Consider the following 19,511-nt stretch of genomic DNA (forward strand, 5'->3'; position numbering starts at 1 on the left):
GACCATCATTTCACGTCTGTATTAAATTCTCATAACACATCCCAGGAGCGGAATCGTCATTATCTCATCAGGCCAGGGACGTCCAGAGATTAGAAGCTTGCCTGTGGCAAGTGAGTGACACAGTCAGAACCAGAACCAAAACCACCAGCAACCAAAACCACCCGCCCCAGCGGCTTTCGAGCCTGCGCCGTGCCCATCTGCACCGTCTCTTCCTTCTTCAACAAGGATTTATTCTAAGTTTTCTGCTCCCGTGGAGGGAAGATATTTCTAGAGGAGATCAGGTAAGACTATCCTGCCAGTTATCCGCAGTCTGGCTAACCTTCAGCCGTGCCTGAGTCCCTGAGGTCACAAGGCAGGGCCGCTCCTGCACTCTGCTGCGGAGGCCAGGCCACGCTGCGCACCCGACCTGGAGTGCAGAGGCCTCGTGCCCTGGGCAGATCCTTCCACTACTTGGTGGCACTGAGATATATGCAGAAACAAGAGGGCACGGATCACCCTCTGGAGCACCAGTTTTACTGAAGGGGAAGTAACTCCCAACAGGCAAAGAGGGACAGATATGTAAAATGGGAGGGGGCTTTTATGACATACGGGCCAGGACTGAAGGACTGAGACTGCAGGTCTCTTGCAGCTCCACCGTGCACTAGCCCAGGACAGGGGATCCTGACCGCACCCAAGGCCCTGTGACCCGCTCTCCTAACCTCTGCTGTAGATCACCTGCGTCCCCCAGACGTGCCTGTCTTTCCCACCTCTCTCTGGCGGTTCCTCTGCCTGTGGTGTGGCCCGTTTCCACCTCTGCCCCACTGGCCTGCCACCCCGAGGCCTGCTCAGGGCCTTGGTGAAGCCCTGCCTATGAGGCCCCAGGCCGCTTTTTTAGGACAGTTGGTAGGTGTCTGTGTGCGCCCCTGCTGGAGGGCGAGTACTTTGAGCAGAGACATACCCCACGTTTAAGCCTTCGCATCGCTGCGTGTACTTCCCCCAAACCCCGGACAGGCTCTTATCACCACCCCACACAACAGGTCAGGACACGGTTGGAGGCCCAAACTCACCCACCTCGGCGGTGGCTGAGCTGGATTCCTTCTGCAACACCTGTCTGTGCTGTGTTCCTCTGAAGCTGGGAGACAGACAGGGTGCTATCCATGGACAGGGAGTGACCCAGGCCGGTTGGCCGGGCAAACCATTGCTAAGTCTACTGAGGAGCCGTGGGCTGCAGCACTGCTGCACGGCAGCTGGAGAGGCAGCGCTCGAGGCCCTCAGGTCGCAGCAGGCGGCTGGGAACCCGCAAGGACCCTCCCTCTAAGCCCTGGCAAGAGGCAGGCTCCAGGGCAGGGTATCAGGGTGCAATTTTTCTCCTCTGAAGATACCTGATGCCCAGAGCTGACTCACTGGGAAAGGTCCTGATACTGGGAAAGATCGAGGGCAGGAGGAGAAGTGGGCGACAAAGGATGAGACAGTTGGATGGCATCACTGACTCAGTGGACACGAGTTTGAACAAACTCCGGGAAATGGTGGAGGACAAGGAAGCCTGGCGTGCTGCAGTCCATGCAGTCACAGAGTCGGATGCAACTGAACGACTGAACTGACCGACTTTCGTAAACCTCACCGATAGATCCCCAACACCCACCAGGATGGGAACTGCTCTTGTGAGCTCAGTGCAGAGAGGTTTCAAGCCTCTGCTGGGCAGCTTCTCTCAACTGCCCTCTCCTCCACTGGTAAACTTCTCTCCATGCTTTAAGCTCTAGAAAGGTCCCCACAGGCCGGGCCTCTCCCCACCCTGTCCCAGCACTGGCCATGCTGTGCCTTCTAGTCCCTCTTCCCCACCTGCCTGAGCTCTGCAGTCCCCTCTGGGTGCTGGTGCACGGCCCAGAATGGAACAGGCCCGGTACATGCCCGGTCCTGCCTCCATCACAAAAACGGCACCGGGGAGGCAGCCGTGGGCACGGACAGTTGCCCTGGACCCAGGTTCTCGAGAGGAGAGACAGGCAACATGTAACAGGCAGACCGCAGCAGGAAAGAGCTGATGGGCCAGGTGTGGCGGTGCCGCCTCCCTGACGGGGTGTCGTGAGCAGAGGCACCAGGGAAGGAGCCACGGCTACTCGCGGGGAAGAGCGGTCCGGGCGGAGGGGCCGCAGGGTAAAGAAGCACGTGGCACAGTCGGGGTGGAGGCCAGAAGGCCCCTGCGATTGGAAGTAGGTCCGTGGGAGAGGGAGTGGAGCGGAAGCGCTTGAGCAAGGCAGCCAGGGCCAGCGAGGCCCAGGCGGGCCTCAGTCAGGGTTTGGATTTGATGCTGGGTAAGACTGTAAGTCCCTGGAGAGTCCTGAGCAAGGCTGACCCGGTCTGACCGAGATGTGCAAAGATCAATCTGCTTGTGGGTGGAGAACAGATGTATCTTGGCTAAGCGCAGAAGCAGGTAAATCAAGTAGGTGTCTGCTTTGAGAACCCATGTGTCTGCTGAATGAATAAATCATGAATGAAGGCAGGCAGCTGACAAGCGGGCGGGGGCGGGGCCTCAAGTGCTCACACCCTGTCCACTCTAGGAGCCGCAGGTTGCACCCAAGTTCCGCACTTGGGTTCTTGAGTCCCTGGGATGGTCACTTACGAAAATATCTGAGCTGGCTCTTATCTAATGTGAGCTAAAGTTGGCAGAACACTGACCTGTGAAATCATCATTCTTTAGGGAATTAAGTATGCCAGGTGAGAAGAAAATGGATGCTATCTAGTTTTTGACTTATATCAGGAGATGTAAGTATCTGGCTATAAACATGGGCTAGGTCAAACGTCCATAATAACCCACGGGGACGTCCCTCGTGGTCCAGAGGGTCAAGAATCCGCCTTCCAATGCAGGAGACGTGGATCTGATCCCTGGTCCAGGAACTAAGATCCCACGTGCTACAGGGCAACTAGGCCTGTGCGCTGCAACTGGAGAGAGGCCGCGTGCTGCCAAGGAAGGCTCACACGCTGCAACCAAGGCCCAGCGCAGCCAAACAGATATTAAAAAAATCAGTCTACAGTCAAGCTGGGTTATGACTCGGAAAACATGGAGGCTGCCAGCTCACTGGGGTCTCTGTCACTCACGAGGGTGGCCTCAGGTGAATCACTGCTGTGAACCTTCAACCTTCAGGCAGGGACAAGAATTCCTAAGATGTACCTGACAGTCTCCAGGGGCTGCCGTGGGGACCCAGTGAGACGGGGTGGGCCGGCCCCGGGGTGCCCGGCCTCTTCCCGTCCTAGCGAGGGCTGAGACCCAGGAGGATGTCTTGGGACAGGGTTGCTCCAGGAACAAGCATGACAATTTGTATTCTTAGGCTGCTTCACAGCTTACAAACCACATTCCGTCTATGCCACAATTCAAGTCTTACAGAAACTCTGCAGGCGGTTTTACATCTACTTTGAAAATGAGGAAACCGAGTCTCGGGGTGATGAGACGGCTTGCTCAAGTTTTCACAGGCTCTTTGTGTGACAGGGCTTGGGGCATGGACTGGCACTCCGCCCCCTGCCCCCGGAGTCTGTGTCACACGTCAGTCACCTGTGTGGACCACAGGCTGCTTACCACACCTCAACTCAACAAGTACTAGGCGGGCGGGCACCTGTGAGGCAGCCTCTGTAATGGACCCTTTTCGAGCCCTAACTGGGCTTGTGGTGCCCAGGCCAGATCTACGGAAAACGAAAAGCCCCAAAGAAACCCCTCCTACAGTAGTGTTAGGGAGACAACCCCGGGGCTGGTGGAAGGGGTCCCCCTCCTCCAGGGTGGGAGCTGAGCACAGACAGGAATTCCTAACGGGAAGTGATGGCGGTAGCAGGCCGTCAGCGGGGGCTCGGGCACGAGGGCTATGAAGTCCTCTCTGGGGCCGAGGGAGACCCCGGGGTCAGACAGAGCCTCTCCTCGGACCCTTGAGTGGACTCACCATCCCAGCCCAAGCTGCCCTGCCCTCCCCGTATCTCCCAAGGGATCACTACAGACGTTGATACATTGGTTAGGTAACTTTTCAAATATTAAAAAAAGAATGAAGAGTGACTTCAAATTCTTACAGTCATTTTCAAGTGACAAGAAACTTGCACAAACAACACCTCATGCCATTGTCACAAGAGCCCTGTGAGGCGGGTGTGGGAAGCCCATTGTACAGATGGACAAACCGAGTCTCAGGAAGGCCCAGTGACCTGCCCGAGGGTTACCTGCAGCACAAGCAGTACCGGAACCCAGCCCCATCTGACTCCACGTCCGACGCGCACGCACAGGCCACGGCAGCTGGAGTTCGGTGAGGACATGGCTGCCGGCTGGGAAGATGCCTCTGCTGCCCGTCTGCATGGTGCAAGGCGGGCCGAGGAGATGGGTGCGATTTCTGTGTGAGACAGTTCCATTTACCGTGTCCTCAACCACAGATAGCACCCCTCGCCTCGTGCCCGCTTCCACAGGCTGCTGGTCCAGCGATGGTGTCTTGGTCGGCAGAGGATGGCATGGTGGCAGGAGGGGCCCATGGGGCACAGACAGGCAGGCAGACAGACAGGCGCCACAAGCTCACCCTCCCCCGGACACCCGGGACCTGTTGGCCCTGCTTCAGGGCACCTGCCCTTGATGGGCTCACAGTCTAGATGAACCAATCTCGTGCTCAAACCAAGTGCACGGAATGCAGGTCAACAATGCAGGTCAACAAGTGGAAGACGGCCCCGGGGAGGGAGGGAGGGGAGGGAAAGTGAGAGAACACACGTGAGCCTGGGGGTCTCTAGACCAGCAAGACCCCGCATGTGCTCACCTAACCTGGTGGGTACAGCCAGAGCCTCTCAGCTAAGACGGTGGGCTGGGTTTGAGGGTCAGAGACAAACAGGACACGGTAGGGGGCGCTACCTATCACGACGGAGCGCGGGAGAGGACAGGGAGCCCTGCCATGGTGGCTGGGAACAGCTCTGTCGGCAGAGCAAGGTTCCCTGAGGGCAGGTGGGGCTGGATGTGTGGGGACAGGAGGCGACACCAGGTGGGGATCTGGGGAAGGCGCCCTGCTGAGTCACTGGGGGTGCGGGCGGTAGGGCGCCCCGAGGGCTGGTGCGCGGGAAGTGGCCGCCAGGGGGCGGGCAGGAGCGGGCATGGGGAGCTGCCAGGAGCGGAGCTGCCAGGAGGGAGTGGGTGTCCCCAGCGATCCTTGGGGTGGGGTGGGGATAGAAAGTGCCCACGGCTTCCACAGGAAGGAGAAGAAGACAGCTCAGTATTTCTTTTACTTTAGATAATTTTCAGAAGAAAAGAGGTTCACAAAAAGCAGGATCCAGCCCCACTCCAGGAAGCTAAGAGGTGGGACATAGGAGGAAAGGGCTCTGGGCCTCACTCTTCAGGAGAGGCCCCGGCCTGGGTGCCTGCCCACTGGGAGTGACGCCACGCTGGGCATCAGTTAAGGACACGGACATTGGAAAGACTGGGAGAATGTCCATCACCAGCTTGAAAGGTACCAGTGATGTCACCATGGAATAAACAAGGTAAGAAAAGGCTGCAGCACTAGGTTCTGAGAGACGTGCCAGCGTGGAGTGCACCACGCCCCCAGGGGTTTCTCCTCCTTTTCTGCAGAGCCCCAAGAGATACAGTGGAGCTGTTCTGGCTGTGTCAGGTGAGGGCCGGACGTGCCTGGTGAGCCCCGGAACTCCACAACATAGCCCGTTTGAGAGTCCCTGTGCTCAACCCTGAACTGGAAACAGAGCTGCTGCCTCTAACAGGCAAGCTCCTGCCCCCCAACAGCAGCAGCCACCAACCCCACGAGGCACCCCTGCATCTCAGCCTGTGCCAAGGCCCTCAGGATGCTCCTCTCTCACCCTGAGCCAGGGGGTGCCAAGGTGCCACCTCCTGCTCGAGACAGGCCAGTCTTCACAGCTCCTGCCACGTGTACCGTGCTTTGCTGCACACCCATGTGAGGGCTTCTCTGGTGGCTCAGAGGTCTGCCTGCAATACGGGAGACCTGGGTTTGATCCCCGGGTCGGGAAGATCCCCTGGAGAAGAAAATGGCAACCCACTCCAGTACTCTTGCTTGGAAAATCCCATGGATGGAGAAGCCTGGTAGGCTACAGTCCATGGGGTCGCAAAGAGTCGCAGACGACTGAGCAACTTCACTTCTCAGGATCCCGTCTGAGACCAGCCTGGCCACCCATTTTACAGGCAGAGAAGCTAAGGCTGGGGAAGTCCTAAATGAGATCTGATGGCCTATCTGTGGGGGGAGCTGCTCCTGACCTCTCCCCTGGGAACACAGCTCCAAGTGTGGGATTTTTTGTGTGCTCATTGGTATTTTCTATTTTTCAATAATAAACAAGAACTGTGGGTGATGAAGGAGCCCGTTTCCCGGAGGTGCTAGGTCCTCCGGGAGGTAGAGAGGGACATTCCACCATTCCAGTTTCTTCTCTGGGCTTTCCCTGCTCTGAGCATTGGCCACGGGGACACATCTGTAAGGAGTGAACTGGCATGCACTCTGTCCAGACACTGCACCTAAAACCTAAACCAGGAGCGCGAGAAGGACTTGCAGAGATCTTGACCAAGTCTGTATCCCTATTTTCAGGGATGGGGAGACTGGGGGCCCCGAAAAGTGGCCTGTTTAAGGTCAGAAGCAGGCTCACATGGACGCACACAGAAGCAGTTGTCTTTATCAGGGCTGTAACCCTAACCCTAAACTGGTGTCTGCACAGAGAATGAACTGAGGAAGGGAGGGAAGCCCAGGCGGGCCTGGAGGCAAAGTACAGCCCATAAGCATGGCTCCCCTGGCTGATAACAGGCAGCTTTAACCAGACGCTGGTGGGCGCCCACGGAGGGTGGCAGCGGAGGAAGCCAGGTAAGGGTACTGGCAGTGCGGAGTGGGGACGATGAAGACCCCCGACACTGAGACCCACGACCTTGGTCCTTTGTCTGTTGTGGCGGTAACGTGCCATGAGCCATGCCGACCACCCTGCCCAAGACCTTGTGGTCCCCAAAAGGAGACAAATGCCCAGAGCTGTGGGGTCAGGCTGGGCCCACAGCTGGCTGACCCTCCTCTCTGACCTCCTGAGGCAGTGCAGAGCTGTAGAAAAAACACTGGATTTCAAACCAGGGGCCCTAAATATGAGTCTCAGTTCCACCAGAGGGCTGCGGCAGACATGTTCCCCATTAGCCCCCACTCGCCGTCTGGGTAAACGTGCGTCACAGAAGCTGGCCTGACACCTGCAGGAAAAAAAAGCAGGGCATTCGGGAGCACCTCCTTGGCCAGTGAAGGCCCACCCCCAGGCTGCCCAGTTAGCGGGAGTCTTTGCCCAAGAAGCGGCTGGAAGGGGCACGTGGGAGAAGATTCTGGTTAAAACACACACACACACACACGCACACACACAAGTCCTGGGCTGTGCGAAGGTGCAGATGTTCTTACTACCATAATCATTATCTCTGCCATCCACCCAATCACAAGGCTCCAGGGGCTGCACGACTGGGCAAGGAGGCACAGCCACACCCCGGAGCGTGCTCCACAGGGACAGGGCTGGCCGCGGACACACAGGGGTCGGGGAGGGTGCCTCAACGTGAGGTCCAGGACAAGAATCAGACCCAACGTCCGCACTGTACGATCCATTTACGTGAAGTTCAAACACAGGTAAAGCTGCTCTGTTGTCACAGAAGCTGAATCCCTGGTTGGGCTGGAGGGGTGTGGTCTCTGTTGGGGTCCCACAGACGCCTTTGTACAAGCTCACGGAGCTCACGCTTCAGGCGTCTGTAAGGTACAGCAGGCCACACACAGGGGAAGGAAACGCTCTGTCCGCAGAGGTCCAGCTCTTGGCCTCCAAAGGCCAGTGAGCCAGGAGGGATGACTACTCACGAGCAGAGTCTCAGGTCAGGCCCCCGTCAACATGAACACATACCCACCCACCCCGACAAGGACAGCGTTCCACCCAGAGGGGATCGGGGTTCCAAGGTGACTTACTACCTGGCAACAGTTATTTTTTTATACTGATCACAGATCTCTATCTGAAAATGAGGCTCGGATTAGCTGATTTCTTTGTGATTCTGCTGTGAAGTTAATAAAGTCAATAGTAGTTGCTTTGAGCCAGCCATCTGATTAAATGAAAACCTTTTCCCCACCTTAATGTATCTATATATATAGAGATAAAATAAAGCTAAACTCTCTCATTCTGGGGCAAGTGAGGCCGCTCAGATTGGAAACCTTGAACTCAGCTCACTCTACCTTGAGGCTCAAGGCTCTTGGGTGGAAAAAAGATGGTTTAATAAATGTTTATTTGGGGCCTCCAATGTTTCAGGCGCTGCACTCGTCACTCAGTACCGCTGTGGTCCCTCACCATGCAGCCCCCGTTCTCAGCAGAGGATCCACAAACCTTGCAGTCTTTTCATAGTGGGGAAAGAACTCTACAAGTGCTGGTTCTGCGTATGACCTGCAGGAAGCATACTCTAAACACGTTCATTATTTAAAAATTCTCCGAGGGTTTAAGTTAGGGCCTATAAGGCACAACAGTTATTTAAAAGGCATCTCCCTGCAGCTTCTAAGTACCATGGCTCCCCACTTCCTGCCTTAATTCTGGCAGCAGCAGCAATGACAGTAATAATACTCACAAATAGTAACACTGGGAGATTAACACATGTCAGGTGGCCCACTAACATCTTATATTTGAGTTCATTTAAACATAGAATCAGGCTTCCCAGGTGGCTCAGTGGGTAAAGAATCCGCCTGCAATGCAGGAGATGCCAGAGATGAGGGTTCAATCCCTGAGTTGGGAAGATCCCCTGGAGGAGGAAATGGCAACCCACTCCAGTTTTCTTGCCTGGAGAATGCCATGGACAGAGGAGCCTGGAGGGCTACAGTCCCTGGGGTCGCAAAGAGTCGGACACAACTGAAGAGACTGAGCACACACACATAAAAACAGCTCCTTATCACCCGTCTTACAGAAAAGAAACCCAGACACAGAAAAACGAAGTGACGTGTGCTGGACTCAAGGCTAGTAGGGCGCCCCGGGCCCAGCCCCACACGGCCATGCCCACTGACGCGGAGTCCTCCAGCCAAGCGCAGGACGTCGCTGGCCTCCAAGACACCGACACCCTGGAGGGCCCCGTCCTCCCGCGGAAGCTGACGCTGCAGACCACCCAGAAGAGCCACATGTGTTTCTGCGTCTCTGCTTTGCCTGCCCTGCAGACGCTCCTGTTGGCCCCTCTCTCCGCCCCCACCCCGCTGTCTACACCCCAAGTCTCCCAGGTTGGCTGAAGCCTCTCCTTGTGCAACCCCTGCCACCTTCCAACTCCACGTCCAGCCTCCTTCCTTTGGCACCGCGGGCCCCAGAGACACTGCACGCTCTCCTCCATGCACAGGCTGGGCTTTCAGGCCCAGGAGCCTTTGTATCTGCTATTCCCTTTGCCTGGGATGCCCACTCCCCCGTCTCGTTAGCTCCCTGCCTGTCGAAACTCCAGCTCAAATGTCACCACCGCTCGAAGTCCAGCTGGGTAGTCCCTTCTTTTCCTTTCCACGCTCCTGAAGCCCCTGCCCTGCTCACACCTTATTAACACCCCTATCGCAACATGTTATCTCTAGCGGTTCATAGGTCCATCCTTCTTCTCTTGGATACCAAATGCCGTGGGTCAACAGGCTCCATGGATTCACTTCTGACCTATTTTGCCCCAGACAGTTTCCAACACACAGAAAGTGTTCAGTAACAGTATGTTAAGCTTAGGAATAACTGAATCCAAGAATACAGTTTTGCTTGTTCCCTCCAAACTCTGCCAAATACGTGCTGAGGATGTGGAAAGTAGGGCAACAAAGGTGACACACCTGGACACCCAGTTTCAGGCACACGGTACAGCCAGCTCCCGCTCAAAGGGCAGAAACGAGGCCGAGGTCGCTCTTCTCGTTCAGACTGTTAATAGCGCTTTGTATCTAGAGTTAGGCAGCAGTTTTCTCTGCAAATCCACCAGACGTCAGCTCAGCGCAGCTGCAGTCGAGGACACCCCAGAAGCCAGAGCCATGGGAGTGCGGAGGGAGGGGAGGGAGGGTCTGGGCGCCAGGCCAGACAAAGCCCCACTTACCGCCTTCCTGGGAATTCATGATGTTCAGGGCAAACAGCATGGCGTTGGAGAACGTGGTCGCCTCTTCCTTACTTGCGAAGTTTAAACCGTAGACCTGGCGGGCATCTCGCCACTGGTGGAAGGTTGGCGTTGCCTGATTGTACTTCAGCCCTTTCACGATTGAATAATTGATCACAACCTGAAAGGGAAAAGAGAGAGAAATACACGTAAATAAATAAAAGGTAAGTGAGCTGGAGAGAGCTGCTGTGGGGCAAGGACACTGTGTCCCTGGGGCTACCAGTGGACAGGGGGACGTGGATGCGTCAGAAGAAGGGGTAGCTTGGCCAGGCAGCTCTTCAACACGAGCAGAGGAACAGCGAGGGTCTGAAAACCAGTTATTTCATTTAACTGACAAAGCTGTGTGGTCACGGCCTGAGCTGGGAGTCCGGTTCCCAGGTCCTGGCCCTGTCACCCCAGGCAGCACCCCGGGGCTCAGTTTCTCCAACTGTGAAACAGGGATAGTCATCCTGGCTCGACCGACCTAATGAGGTTACTGCAGAGGTCATGGTGTGACACTTATCTCATCAAGACTTCTAGATACAAAGATTCTTAAGAGTGAGTCTTTTCTAATTCATATTTATGCTCCTGTAGCTCTCTGCATAGTACAGAATGCGTTAACCAAAGGGTTGTTAAAGGACGACTCCTCACTCTTTCCTATGTGGCTGTTCAGCTTCCTCAGCACTGTTTATTGAACAGGTTGCCCTTTCCCCGCTGTATGTTCTTGACTCCTTTTGTCAGAAACTAATAAACCATATCTGTGTGGGTTTATGACCGGGTTCTCTATTCTGCTCCACTGATTTCTGCTTTTATGACAATCTCATGCTGTTTAAATTACTACAGTTTTGTAATATAGTTTGAAATGAGGGCGTGTGATGCCTCCAGCTTTGTTGTTCTTTCTCAAGATCGCTTTTGCCATGGGGGTCTTTTGTGGTTCTGTACAAACTGTTGTATTATCCTGCTGCTGCTGCTGCTATTCACTTCAGTCATGTCTGACTCTGTGCGACCCCATAAATGGCAGCCCACGAGGCTCCCCCGTCCCTGGGATTCTCCAGGCAAGAACATTGGAGTGGGTTGCCATTTCCTTCTCCAATGCATGAAAGTGAAAAGTGAAGGTGAAGTCGCTCAGTTGTGTCCGACTCTTAGCAACCCCATGGACTATAGCCCACCAGGCCCTCCGTCCATGGGATTTTCCAGGCAAGAGTACTGGAGTGGGTCCTATGGAAAATGCCATTGGAATTCTGATAAGGATTGCACTGAGTCTCTTGATTGCTCTGAGTAAGTATGGACATTCTAACCTGAACACAGAGTCCTCTTTCTTTGCTTTGGTGAGTCTGGCTAAAGGCTTGTCAGTTTTGTTTATCTTTTCAAAGAACCAGTTCTTAGTCTCATTGCTCTTCTCTGTTGTCTTTTTAGTCTCTATTTCTTGCTCTAATCATCATCGCTTCCTTCATTCTACTAACTTTGGGCTTGTTTTGGTCATCTTTTCCCAGTGCCCTGCGTGTAGAGTTAGGCTGTTTGAGACTTTGCTTGCTTCTTGAGGCAGGCCTTTCTGCTATGAGCTTAGCAGTACCATTGAGAACTGCTTCTGCTGCATCTCACAAGTTCTGTTAGGTTATACTCCCATTTCTGCTTGTGTCCAGGCATTTAAAAGTCTCTCTCTTGATCTGTCCTTCAATCCACTTCAGCAGCATGTTGTTTAATCTCCATATTCTTGTGATCTGAAACCATAAAGCTCCTAGAAGAGAATCTAAGTGATAAGCTCCTTGACATAGGTCTTGGTGCTGATTTTTTTGAATCTGATACCAAAAACAAGAGCAACAAAAGCAAAGCAAAACAAGTGGGACTATATCAAACTAAAAAGCTACACGCAAAGGACGCCATCGACAGAATGAGAAGGCGATCTGCTGAGTGGGACAAAGTGATTGCAAATCATATATCTGATAAGGGACCAATATGGCTAACAGATACATAAAAAGATGTTAAACATCAGCAGTGATCAGGGCAATACAAACCAAAACCACAAGGGGTTATCATCTCACACACATCAGAATGGCTATTATCTAAAAGAGAAGAAATAAAGTGTTGGCGAAGATGTGGAGGAAGAGGAGCCCTTGCGCACCGTTGGCAGGAATGCAGACTGGTACAGCCGCTATTAGAGAGCAGTGCAGAGGGGCCTCAAAGTCAAAATAGAGCTATCACATGATCCTGCGATTTCACTTTTGGGTATTTACCCCAAGAAAATGAAAATACTATTCTCACCTGGGAAATGCCACTGACAGAGGAGCCTGGCGGCTACAATCCATGGAGTCACAAGAGGCAGACACGACTTAGTGACCAAACCGCCACCACCAAGTCCAACACATACACACGCCACGTTCACAGGAGCAGTATTTAAAAATAGCCAAGATACGGAATAATCCAAATGTCCACTGACGTATGGATAGATATGGAAACTGTGGTATACTGTATACACAATGAAATATTATTTAGTCATAAAAAGAATGAAACCTCACCATTTATGACAACATGGATGGATCTCAAGGGCATTATGCTAAGGAAAAGAAGACAGAGAAAGACAAATATCATACGCTCTATCTCGTATGTTCTCATGGATACAGAGAACAGATGGATGGTTGCCAGAGGAGGGCGGTAGGAAATGGGGGGGAAATTATGCACATGAAGCCGCTTAACACAGCTGCTACCACACAGCTTTTTGCCAGCAAGTGTTAACTGAGAAATGTTCAGTCCTTAGAGATGGAAATATGCAAGTGGCATCTGGATGAGGCTGGATAGCCTCCTGTCAGAGATCCCGCTTTAGGAGGGGTACGAGATGGGTTCTCAGCTCTCCTCTGGCTTTCAGGCTCCAGGGTTTTGTGATCTGAAATTGGAGGCACTGTCGCTCAGTCGTGCCCAGCTCTTTGCAGAATTCTCCAGGCCAGAATACTGGAGTGGGTAGCCTTTCCTTTCTCCAGGGGATCTTCCCAACCCAGGGATTGAACCCAGGTCTCCCGAATTGTAGGCGGATTCTTAACCTGCTTCCCCACAAGGGAAGCCTGCCTCTGGTCAGGAAGGTGAGCTCAGGAAGATTCTGAGACCTGAAGGGACACCCGGCACGCTGCCGGGGTGCTAAGATGAGAGCTCAGGTTTACTGCCCCACCCTGCTGCGCTGCTGGGTAAAGCAAGGCCAGAGCACACTTGGCAATACCGTTTTCCTCCAAGCCTAAGCCATGTGGAAGGCAGGTTGGGTTGTCCTACAGCAAAGAGAGAGAGTGAGCAAGAGAGAGAGAGAGGGTGCCAGAGAAGCACCGTGTACTAAATTAGCTACGGAAACACAACTGTTTCATAACTTAATTGTTACACACTGACAGTGCAGTGTGGGCCAACATCTATACCCAGGTTCCTGGGGTGGTTCTCTCTCTGGGTTCAGCTTTAGATCATCAGAAAAAGGGCTGGAGGTTTTGTGGTTACACGCGTGATAAGAAGCACAGTGACTTGTGGTTAGCATGGCTCTTCAGAGGGCACAATAATCGCAGTGCAGGGGCCAGCATGAGGGAGATAAGACCCTCTCCCTTCCCAGCCCAGAAAGCCTGTGTTCAAGTGGCTTTGGTGCTGCACCGTTGGTGGACACAGAGGGCCACGTTTTAAATGGAAGGTCTGGAAACCACATCGGATCAACAATGGCTGTGGGATACTGAAGCAGATAAAAAATGAGCCTCTTCAGGCACCCAAGGAGAGGATGTGGGGAAGTGAGATTTAGAACCTATGGTTTGAAATCTCTGGTTGGCTATGTTCTTGGAGGGGAACTTAGTGGCACTGGGAACTGGGGGTGGTGGATGCCTATCCGGAATACAGGAACAGTGTGGCCAAAAGTACTGGCTTAAGGAACTCAGAGACCAGAGAGAATACCTAATTCAGTTCAGTTCAGTCGCTTAATCGTGTCCGACTCTTTGCAACCCCACGAATCGCAGTACGCCAGGCCTCCCTGTCCATCACCAACTCCCGGAGTCCACCCAAACCCATGTCCATTGAGTCGGTGATGCCATCCAACCATCTCATCCTCTGTTGTCCCCTTCTCCTCCTGCCTTCAATCTTTCCCAGCATCAGGGTCTTTTCAAATGAGTCAGTTCTCCGCATCAGGTGGCCAAAGTATTGGAGTTTCAGCTTCAGCATCAGTCCTTCCAATGAACACCCAGGACTGATCTCCTTTAGGATGGATTGGTTGGATCTCCTTGCAGTCCAAGGGACTCTCAAGAGTCTTCTCCAACACCACAGTTCAAAAGCATCAATTCTTCGGTGCTCACCTTTCTTTATAGTCCAGCTCTCACACCCATACATGACTACTGGAAAAACCACAGCCTTGACTAGATGGACCTTTGTTGACAAAGTAACGTCTCTGCTTTTTAATATGCTGTCTAGGTTGGTCATAACTTGCAAGGAGCAAGTGTCTTTTAATTTCATGGCTGCAATCACCATCTGCAGTGATTCTGGAGCCCAGAAAATTAAAGTCAGCCACTGTTTCCTCAACTATTTGCCATGAAGTGATGGGACTGGATGCCACGATCTTAGTTTTTTGAATGTTGAGCTTTAAGCCAACTTTTTCACTCTCTTCTTTCACTTTCATCAATAGGCTCTTTAGTTCTTCTTCACTTTCTGCCATAAGGGTGGTATCATCTGCATGTCTGAGATTATTGATATTTCTCCTGGCAATCTTGATTCCAGCTTGTATCTAATTCGATCCTCCCTTTTTACAGGCAGGAAAACTGAGGCCCAGGGAGAATGAGTGACTTGTCTGAATTACATGGTACGTAACAGGAGAACTGAATTTAGAAGCCAAGCTTGTTACCTAGGACTGTGCTGCTTCTGATTGCCAGCATAATGAGTTGAAATCTTTCTTCCTATAATTCCTTCTTTGGTCTTAGCTCTAACCTCCTAAAGCCTTAGGAATCAATGCTCTATTTTTAGAGACTTTCAATATTAGACTGGGAGAGAGTGATAAAGCCATTCTAGAAGTTCTCAGGGTTCTCTGAGGCATATGGCTGGCCTCTCCTCTGCAGCTCTTGGGTGGCCAACTCTGTCCCATCTATTCCTGGAAGTGAAGTGAAGTGATAGTCACTCAATCGTGACCGGCTCTTTGCGACCCAGGACTGTAGCCTGCCAGCCTCCTCTCTCTATGGAAGTCTCCAGGCCAGAATACTAGAGAGGGTAGCCATTCTCTTCTCCAGGGATGTTCTCAAGTCAGGGATTGAATCCGGGTCTCCTGTATTGCAGGCAGATTCTTCACCGTCTAAGACACAAGGGAGGCCCTTACACCTAGAGCACAGAGTCCAAAGGCTGCTCACCTAGTTACGTATCTGCTAGCCAGACACAGCCCACAGGGGGTTGTTTTGAATACAACTACCGTAGTAGGTACAATTACTAGGCAGCGGGTTTTGAGTCAAATGGCTCGGGATTAAAATGCTGGCCTTATTACTTTGCAGTTGAATAACCTTGGAAAAGTTACTGATATTACCTTCTTCATATGTAAAATGAAAATATTATAAATTATGCTGGACTGAATATCCTTGTGGATATATCAGTGTGAACATTCCTGTAAGCAGAACTTCTGGATCAATGGACATGGTCATTGAAACATCTGGTATTTTCTATTTGAAAAGATCTATTCTGAAACACCCCACTGCCTCCTAAGGAAGGAGGGCCCACGAGCGTGCTGTGGACACGTGTGTGGCACACAGCCGGCACAGCGCGTGCGCGTCTGCCACGAGCCAGCCAGTGCTCACTAACGACGGACAGGCCTCGGCTGGCGCTTAGGACGCGCTGCGCCTAGACTGGCTCCATCCCTTCGTTAACCTGCTCACAGCACGTGCATTGCTGTAAGTCCACTTAGGGGCGTGGGTCAGCTTCATTTCACACACTCCTCCCCAGAGATGCCCACACTGCTGAGTGCCACCATCAGCTACTTTCTCCTGTTCTGGAACGACACAGAAGTGGATTCATACGGCACACACTCTTTCTCGATGTTCTTTCATTCCATGTGGTATCTATGAAATTCACCTGTCACTGCATCGATAAGAATTCAGGTTTTTTTTGACGGCTAATAACATTCTCTTTTTTGATATACCATAAATAACTTATCCATTCTCCTGTTGATGGACTTGCCCATCATTTCCAGCTGTTGGCTATTAGGAGTAAAACTGCTGTGAGTATTTTCACATAGGTCTTTTAGTGCACACAGGTGCTCATTTCTCTTGGGTATGTTACCCAAGAGTAGGTTATAGGGTAGGTGTATATTGAGTTTTACTAGGATTTGGCAAACCATTCTTCAAAGAGGCTATACTGACTGACACGTCCGCCAGCACAAACGGGAACTCCAGCTGCCCTGCATCCTCACCGCGTGTGGCACCCGTTGTTTCAGCCTTTACACTTCAGTCTGCGTGGTGTGTGCTAAGTACTCGGCGGTTTTCATTCGCATCTCCCTGATGAACAGTGACGCAGAGCAACTTCCATGGGCTCGTTTGCCATGTCTTGTTTCCACTGTTTTTTTTTTCTTTTGTGAAACTCTTGTTCAAGTTTTTTTGCTCATTTTTAAGAGGCTGTCTGCCTTTTTCATTTTAGGTTGTAGGAGTTCTGTATATATTCTTCACGAGTCCTTTGTCATATTCATACACACACACACACGCACCCCTTCTCCTAGTCTGCCCTCTTTTAATGGTGCCTTTTAATAAAGAAAACTCCTTAACTTTAAAGAAGTCCAACTTCATTTTTTTTTTTTTTTACAGTTAATGTTTTTTGTGTCCTGTTCCAGGTTAAAAAGATGCTTTCCTGTATTTTCCCCTCAATATGATAAAGATATTTTCATGAATCTTCTTGTAGATACTTTACTGATTCACTTTTCATATTTAGGTTGACTTTGAATTAATTTGGGGGTATAGCATGAGATGGGGTAAAGTTTTCTTTTTCTTTTTGTATTGATATCTGATTATTCTGGTATCATCCATTGAAAAGACCATCTTTAGCCCACGAAGTACAATGGTACCTTTGTCATAAATCATGTGACCATATACATGGAGGTCTACCTAGACTCTTTAAAAAATAACAAAAATATTTTGCTTTTTCTCTATTGTGTATCTGCTTTCTATTTCATTAAATTTTAGGTTTTAATTTTTCCTTCTATTTTTGCTGGTTTATGTTTGTTTTTTTTCCTAGCTTCTTGAGATAGAAGCTTGGGTCATTGACTTTTCATTCTTTTTCCAAAATACGCATTTGTAACTATGCTGCTGCTGCTGCTGCTGCTAAGTCACGTCAGTCGTGTCCGACTCTGTGTGACCCCAGAGACAGCAGCCCATAAGGCTCCCCCGTCCCTGGGATTCTCAAGGCAAGAACACTGGAGTGGGTTGCCATTTCCTTCTCCAATGCATGAAAGTGAAAAGTGAAAGTGAAGCCGCTCAGTCGTGTCTGACTCTTAGTGACCCCATGGACTGTAGCCTACCAGGCTCCTCTGTCCATGGGATTTTCCAGGCAAGAGTACTGGAGTGGGGTGCCATCGCCTTCTCCGATTTCTAACTATACATTTCCCTATATGCTGTTTCATCCCACAAATTTTGCTACATTGCAGTTTCACTATTGTTCTGTCCAAAATACTTGTTAATTTATATTGTGAATTCTTTTTTCTTTTGGTATCATGGATTATTTAATAGTATACTGTTTAATTCCTCTGTGATCAAAGAAAACCTCTGTATGATTTTAATCCTATTACACGTGTTGAGATTGGCTTTGTGGCCCAGAATGTAGTCTATTTTGGTTAATGCTCAACGTGCACTTGAAGAGACTGCATATTCTACTGGGACTGCTTATAGTTTCTATAAATGTAAATTAGGTCAAGTTGGTCAATCACGCTCTTCAAATTTTCTATGTCTGCTTATTCAGTTTCTTGCAGGTGTCATCAGAATCGCCAACAAGACTTTTGGATTCTTCTATTTCTTCCTTTAGAACTGCCCATTTTTGCTTTATATATTTTGAAGACATATTAGAGCCTACAAATTTAAGATTGTTATATTTTTTCAATTGATGCTTTTTGTCATTAAATAGGTCCTTTATCTTCAGTAACACTTCCTGCCTTGAAGTCTATGCTGTGTGATATTAATACAGTCACACCATTTTCCTTGGTCAGTGTCTGTAAGGTTTGTGTTGTTTCCCTCTGTTACATTTCAACCTGTGTCCTTATATGCTTTATTTTAAAACGAATTCTCCAAGCTTTGGCAGGACTAATCTAGACAAGTACTGAAGGTTAAACTTATTTTAAAAGGTCACTTTTTTTGTGTGTGTGTCAGAGTCCACAATTACATTTGCACATGTTTTATTTTGAGAAGTGCAGCAACAAGTGGGAGTGATTTCCTGTCCTCTTCAAGGAAGGCCTTGCAACTCCAAATACTGTCTAACGTGTTTCTGAGGCCTCTGAGCAAGAACAGTCAAGAGCCCTTTACAGAGAAAGAAGCTGATGGTGGGAAACAGTCTTCCTAACCCACGAGCTCATCTGGGTCTGAAACCTGCAGGGTCTACAGGCTGGCCAAGGCCTCATGTGAGGTCTCACACATCCAAACCTCTACTCAGAGACAGGATGTCCTTCCCAGGATGCTTACCAAATGGCCAGCTGGCTCGTGGGCTCACAAAGCAACACACTCTTCCATAGGATCCTTGTAGAACAGTTCTTTCTTTTATGGAGTTTAAATCTTCTTGATTGTAGTATCCATGCAATATTCCTAGTTCTGTTCTCCAGGCTTCACAGAAAAAGTAAGATTTCCCTTCCACATGGAGAAGGAGCCCTTCAGAGATTTGAAAACTGTGCTCATGCCCCTTTCACTTTTTCTCTCCTCCAAGTATGTATCTCTTGCTACTTCTTCAGCTGCTCCACGTATTAGCGCTGCTTTCAGACTTCTCACCGGTTTGGGTGCTGTCCTCGTTACAGACGCCATGTGGCACTCAGATCTGTTCCTGACGTTCATGGTCAAGTAACACCAGTTCATGGTGGAGCACAGCAGGACTATAACCTCCCTCCATCCGCACCTCTACTTCTATTAACGTAGCCTGAGAACTACATTTGGTAGCTAACACTTCCAGTGGACATAATGAAATATCATTCTCAACTAAGTATCTTTTGGTTTCTTCCCCTCAATTTGAGATTCAGGTTAGACCTTGGCTAATGATACTGTCTTACCAGTCCTTTTCCCCACACACAATCACCTGGTTTTATGTCCACCTATTTTACAAAAATGGGGACGAGAATTCTTACAGCTTTATTCTTTTTGGTGTCATTGGGGGAATGAAATAATAGACATGAAGAGTGCTCCATGAGCCATAAAGCACATTAAACATATAAGATATCCCTATCTGGGTATAAGACCAGGAATCTCTGTTTCTCTTAAGATGCTTGACCTTGTAATCCATATTGGCTGGAAAACAGACCTGA

General features: G+C 50.6%; 1 protein-coding gene across 6 annotated transcripts in view; it reads right to left on the reverse strand.

Moving 5' to 3' along the window:
- The window catches only part of EVL (Enah/Vasp-like), a 143,547-nt gene that overhangs the window by 28,223 nt on the left and 95,813 nt on the right, over nucleotides 1–19,511 (reverse strand). For all 6 annotated transcript variants that reach the window (XM_025271198.3, XM_025271200.3, XM_025271195.3 and 3 more), the window contains exon 3: nucleotides 10,010–10,187. In XM_025271198.3, the coding sequence (XP_025126983.1) occupies nucleotides 10,010–10,187 (178 nt within the window). The remainder of the gene's footprint in view (nucleotides 1–10,009; nucleotides 10,188–19,511) is intronic.

The sequence above is a fragment of the Bubalus bubalis genome, chromosome 20, assembly GCF_019923935.1.
Source record: "Bubalus bubalis isolate 160015118507 breed Murrah chromosome 20, NDDB_SH_1, whole genome shotgun sequence".
NCBI classification, from domain to species: domain Eukaryota; kingdom Metazoa; phylum Chordata; class Mammalia; order Artiodactyla; family Bovidae; genus Bubalus; species Bubalus bubalis.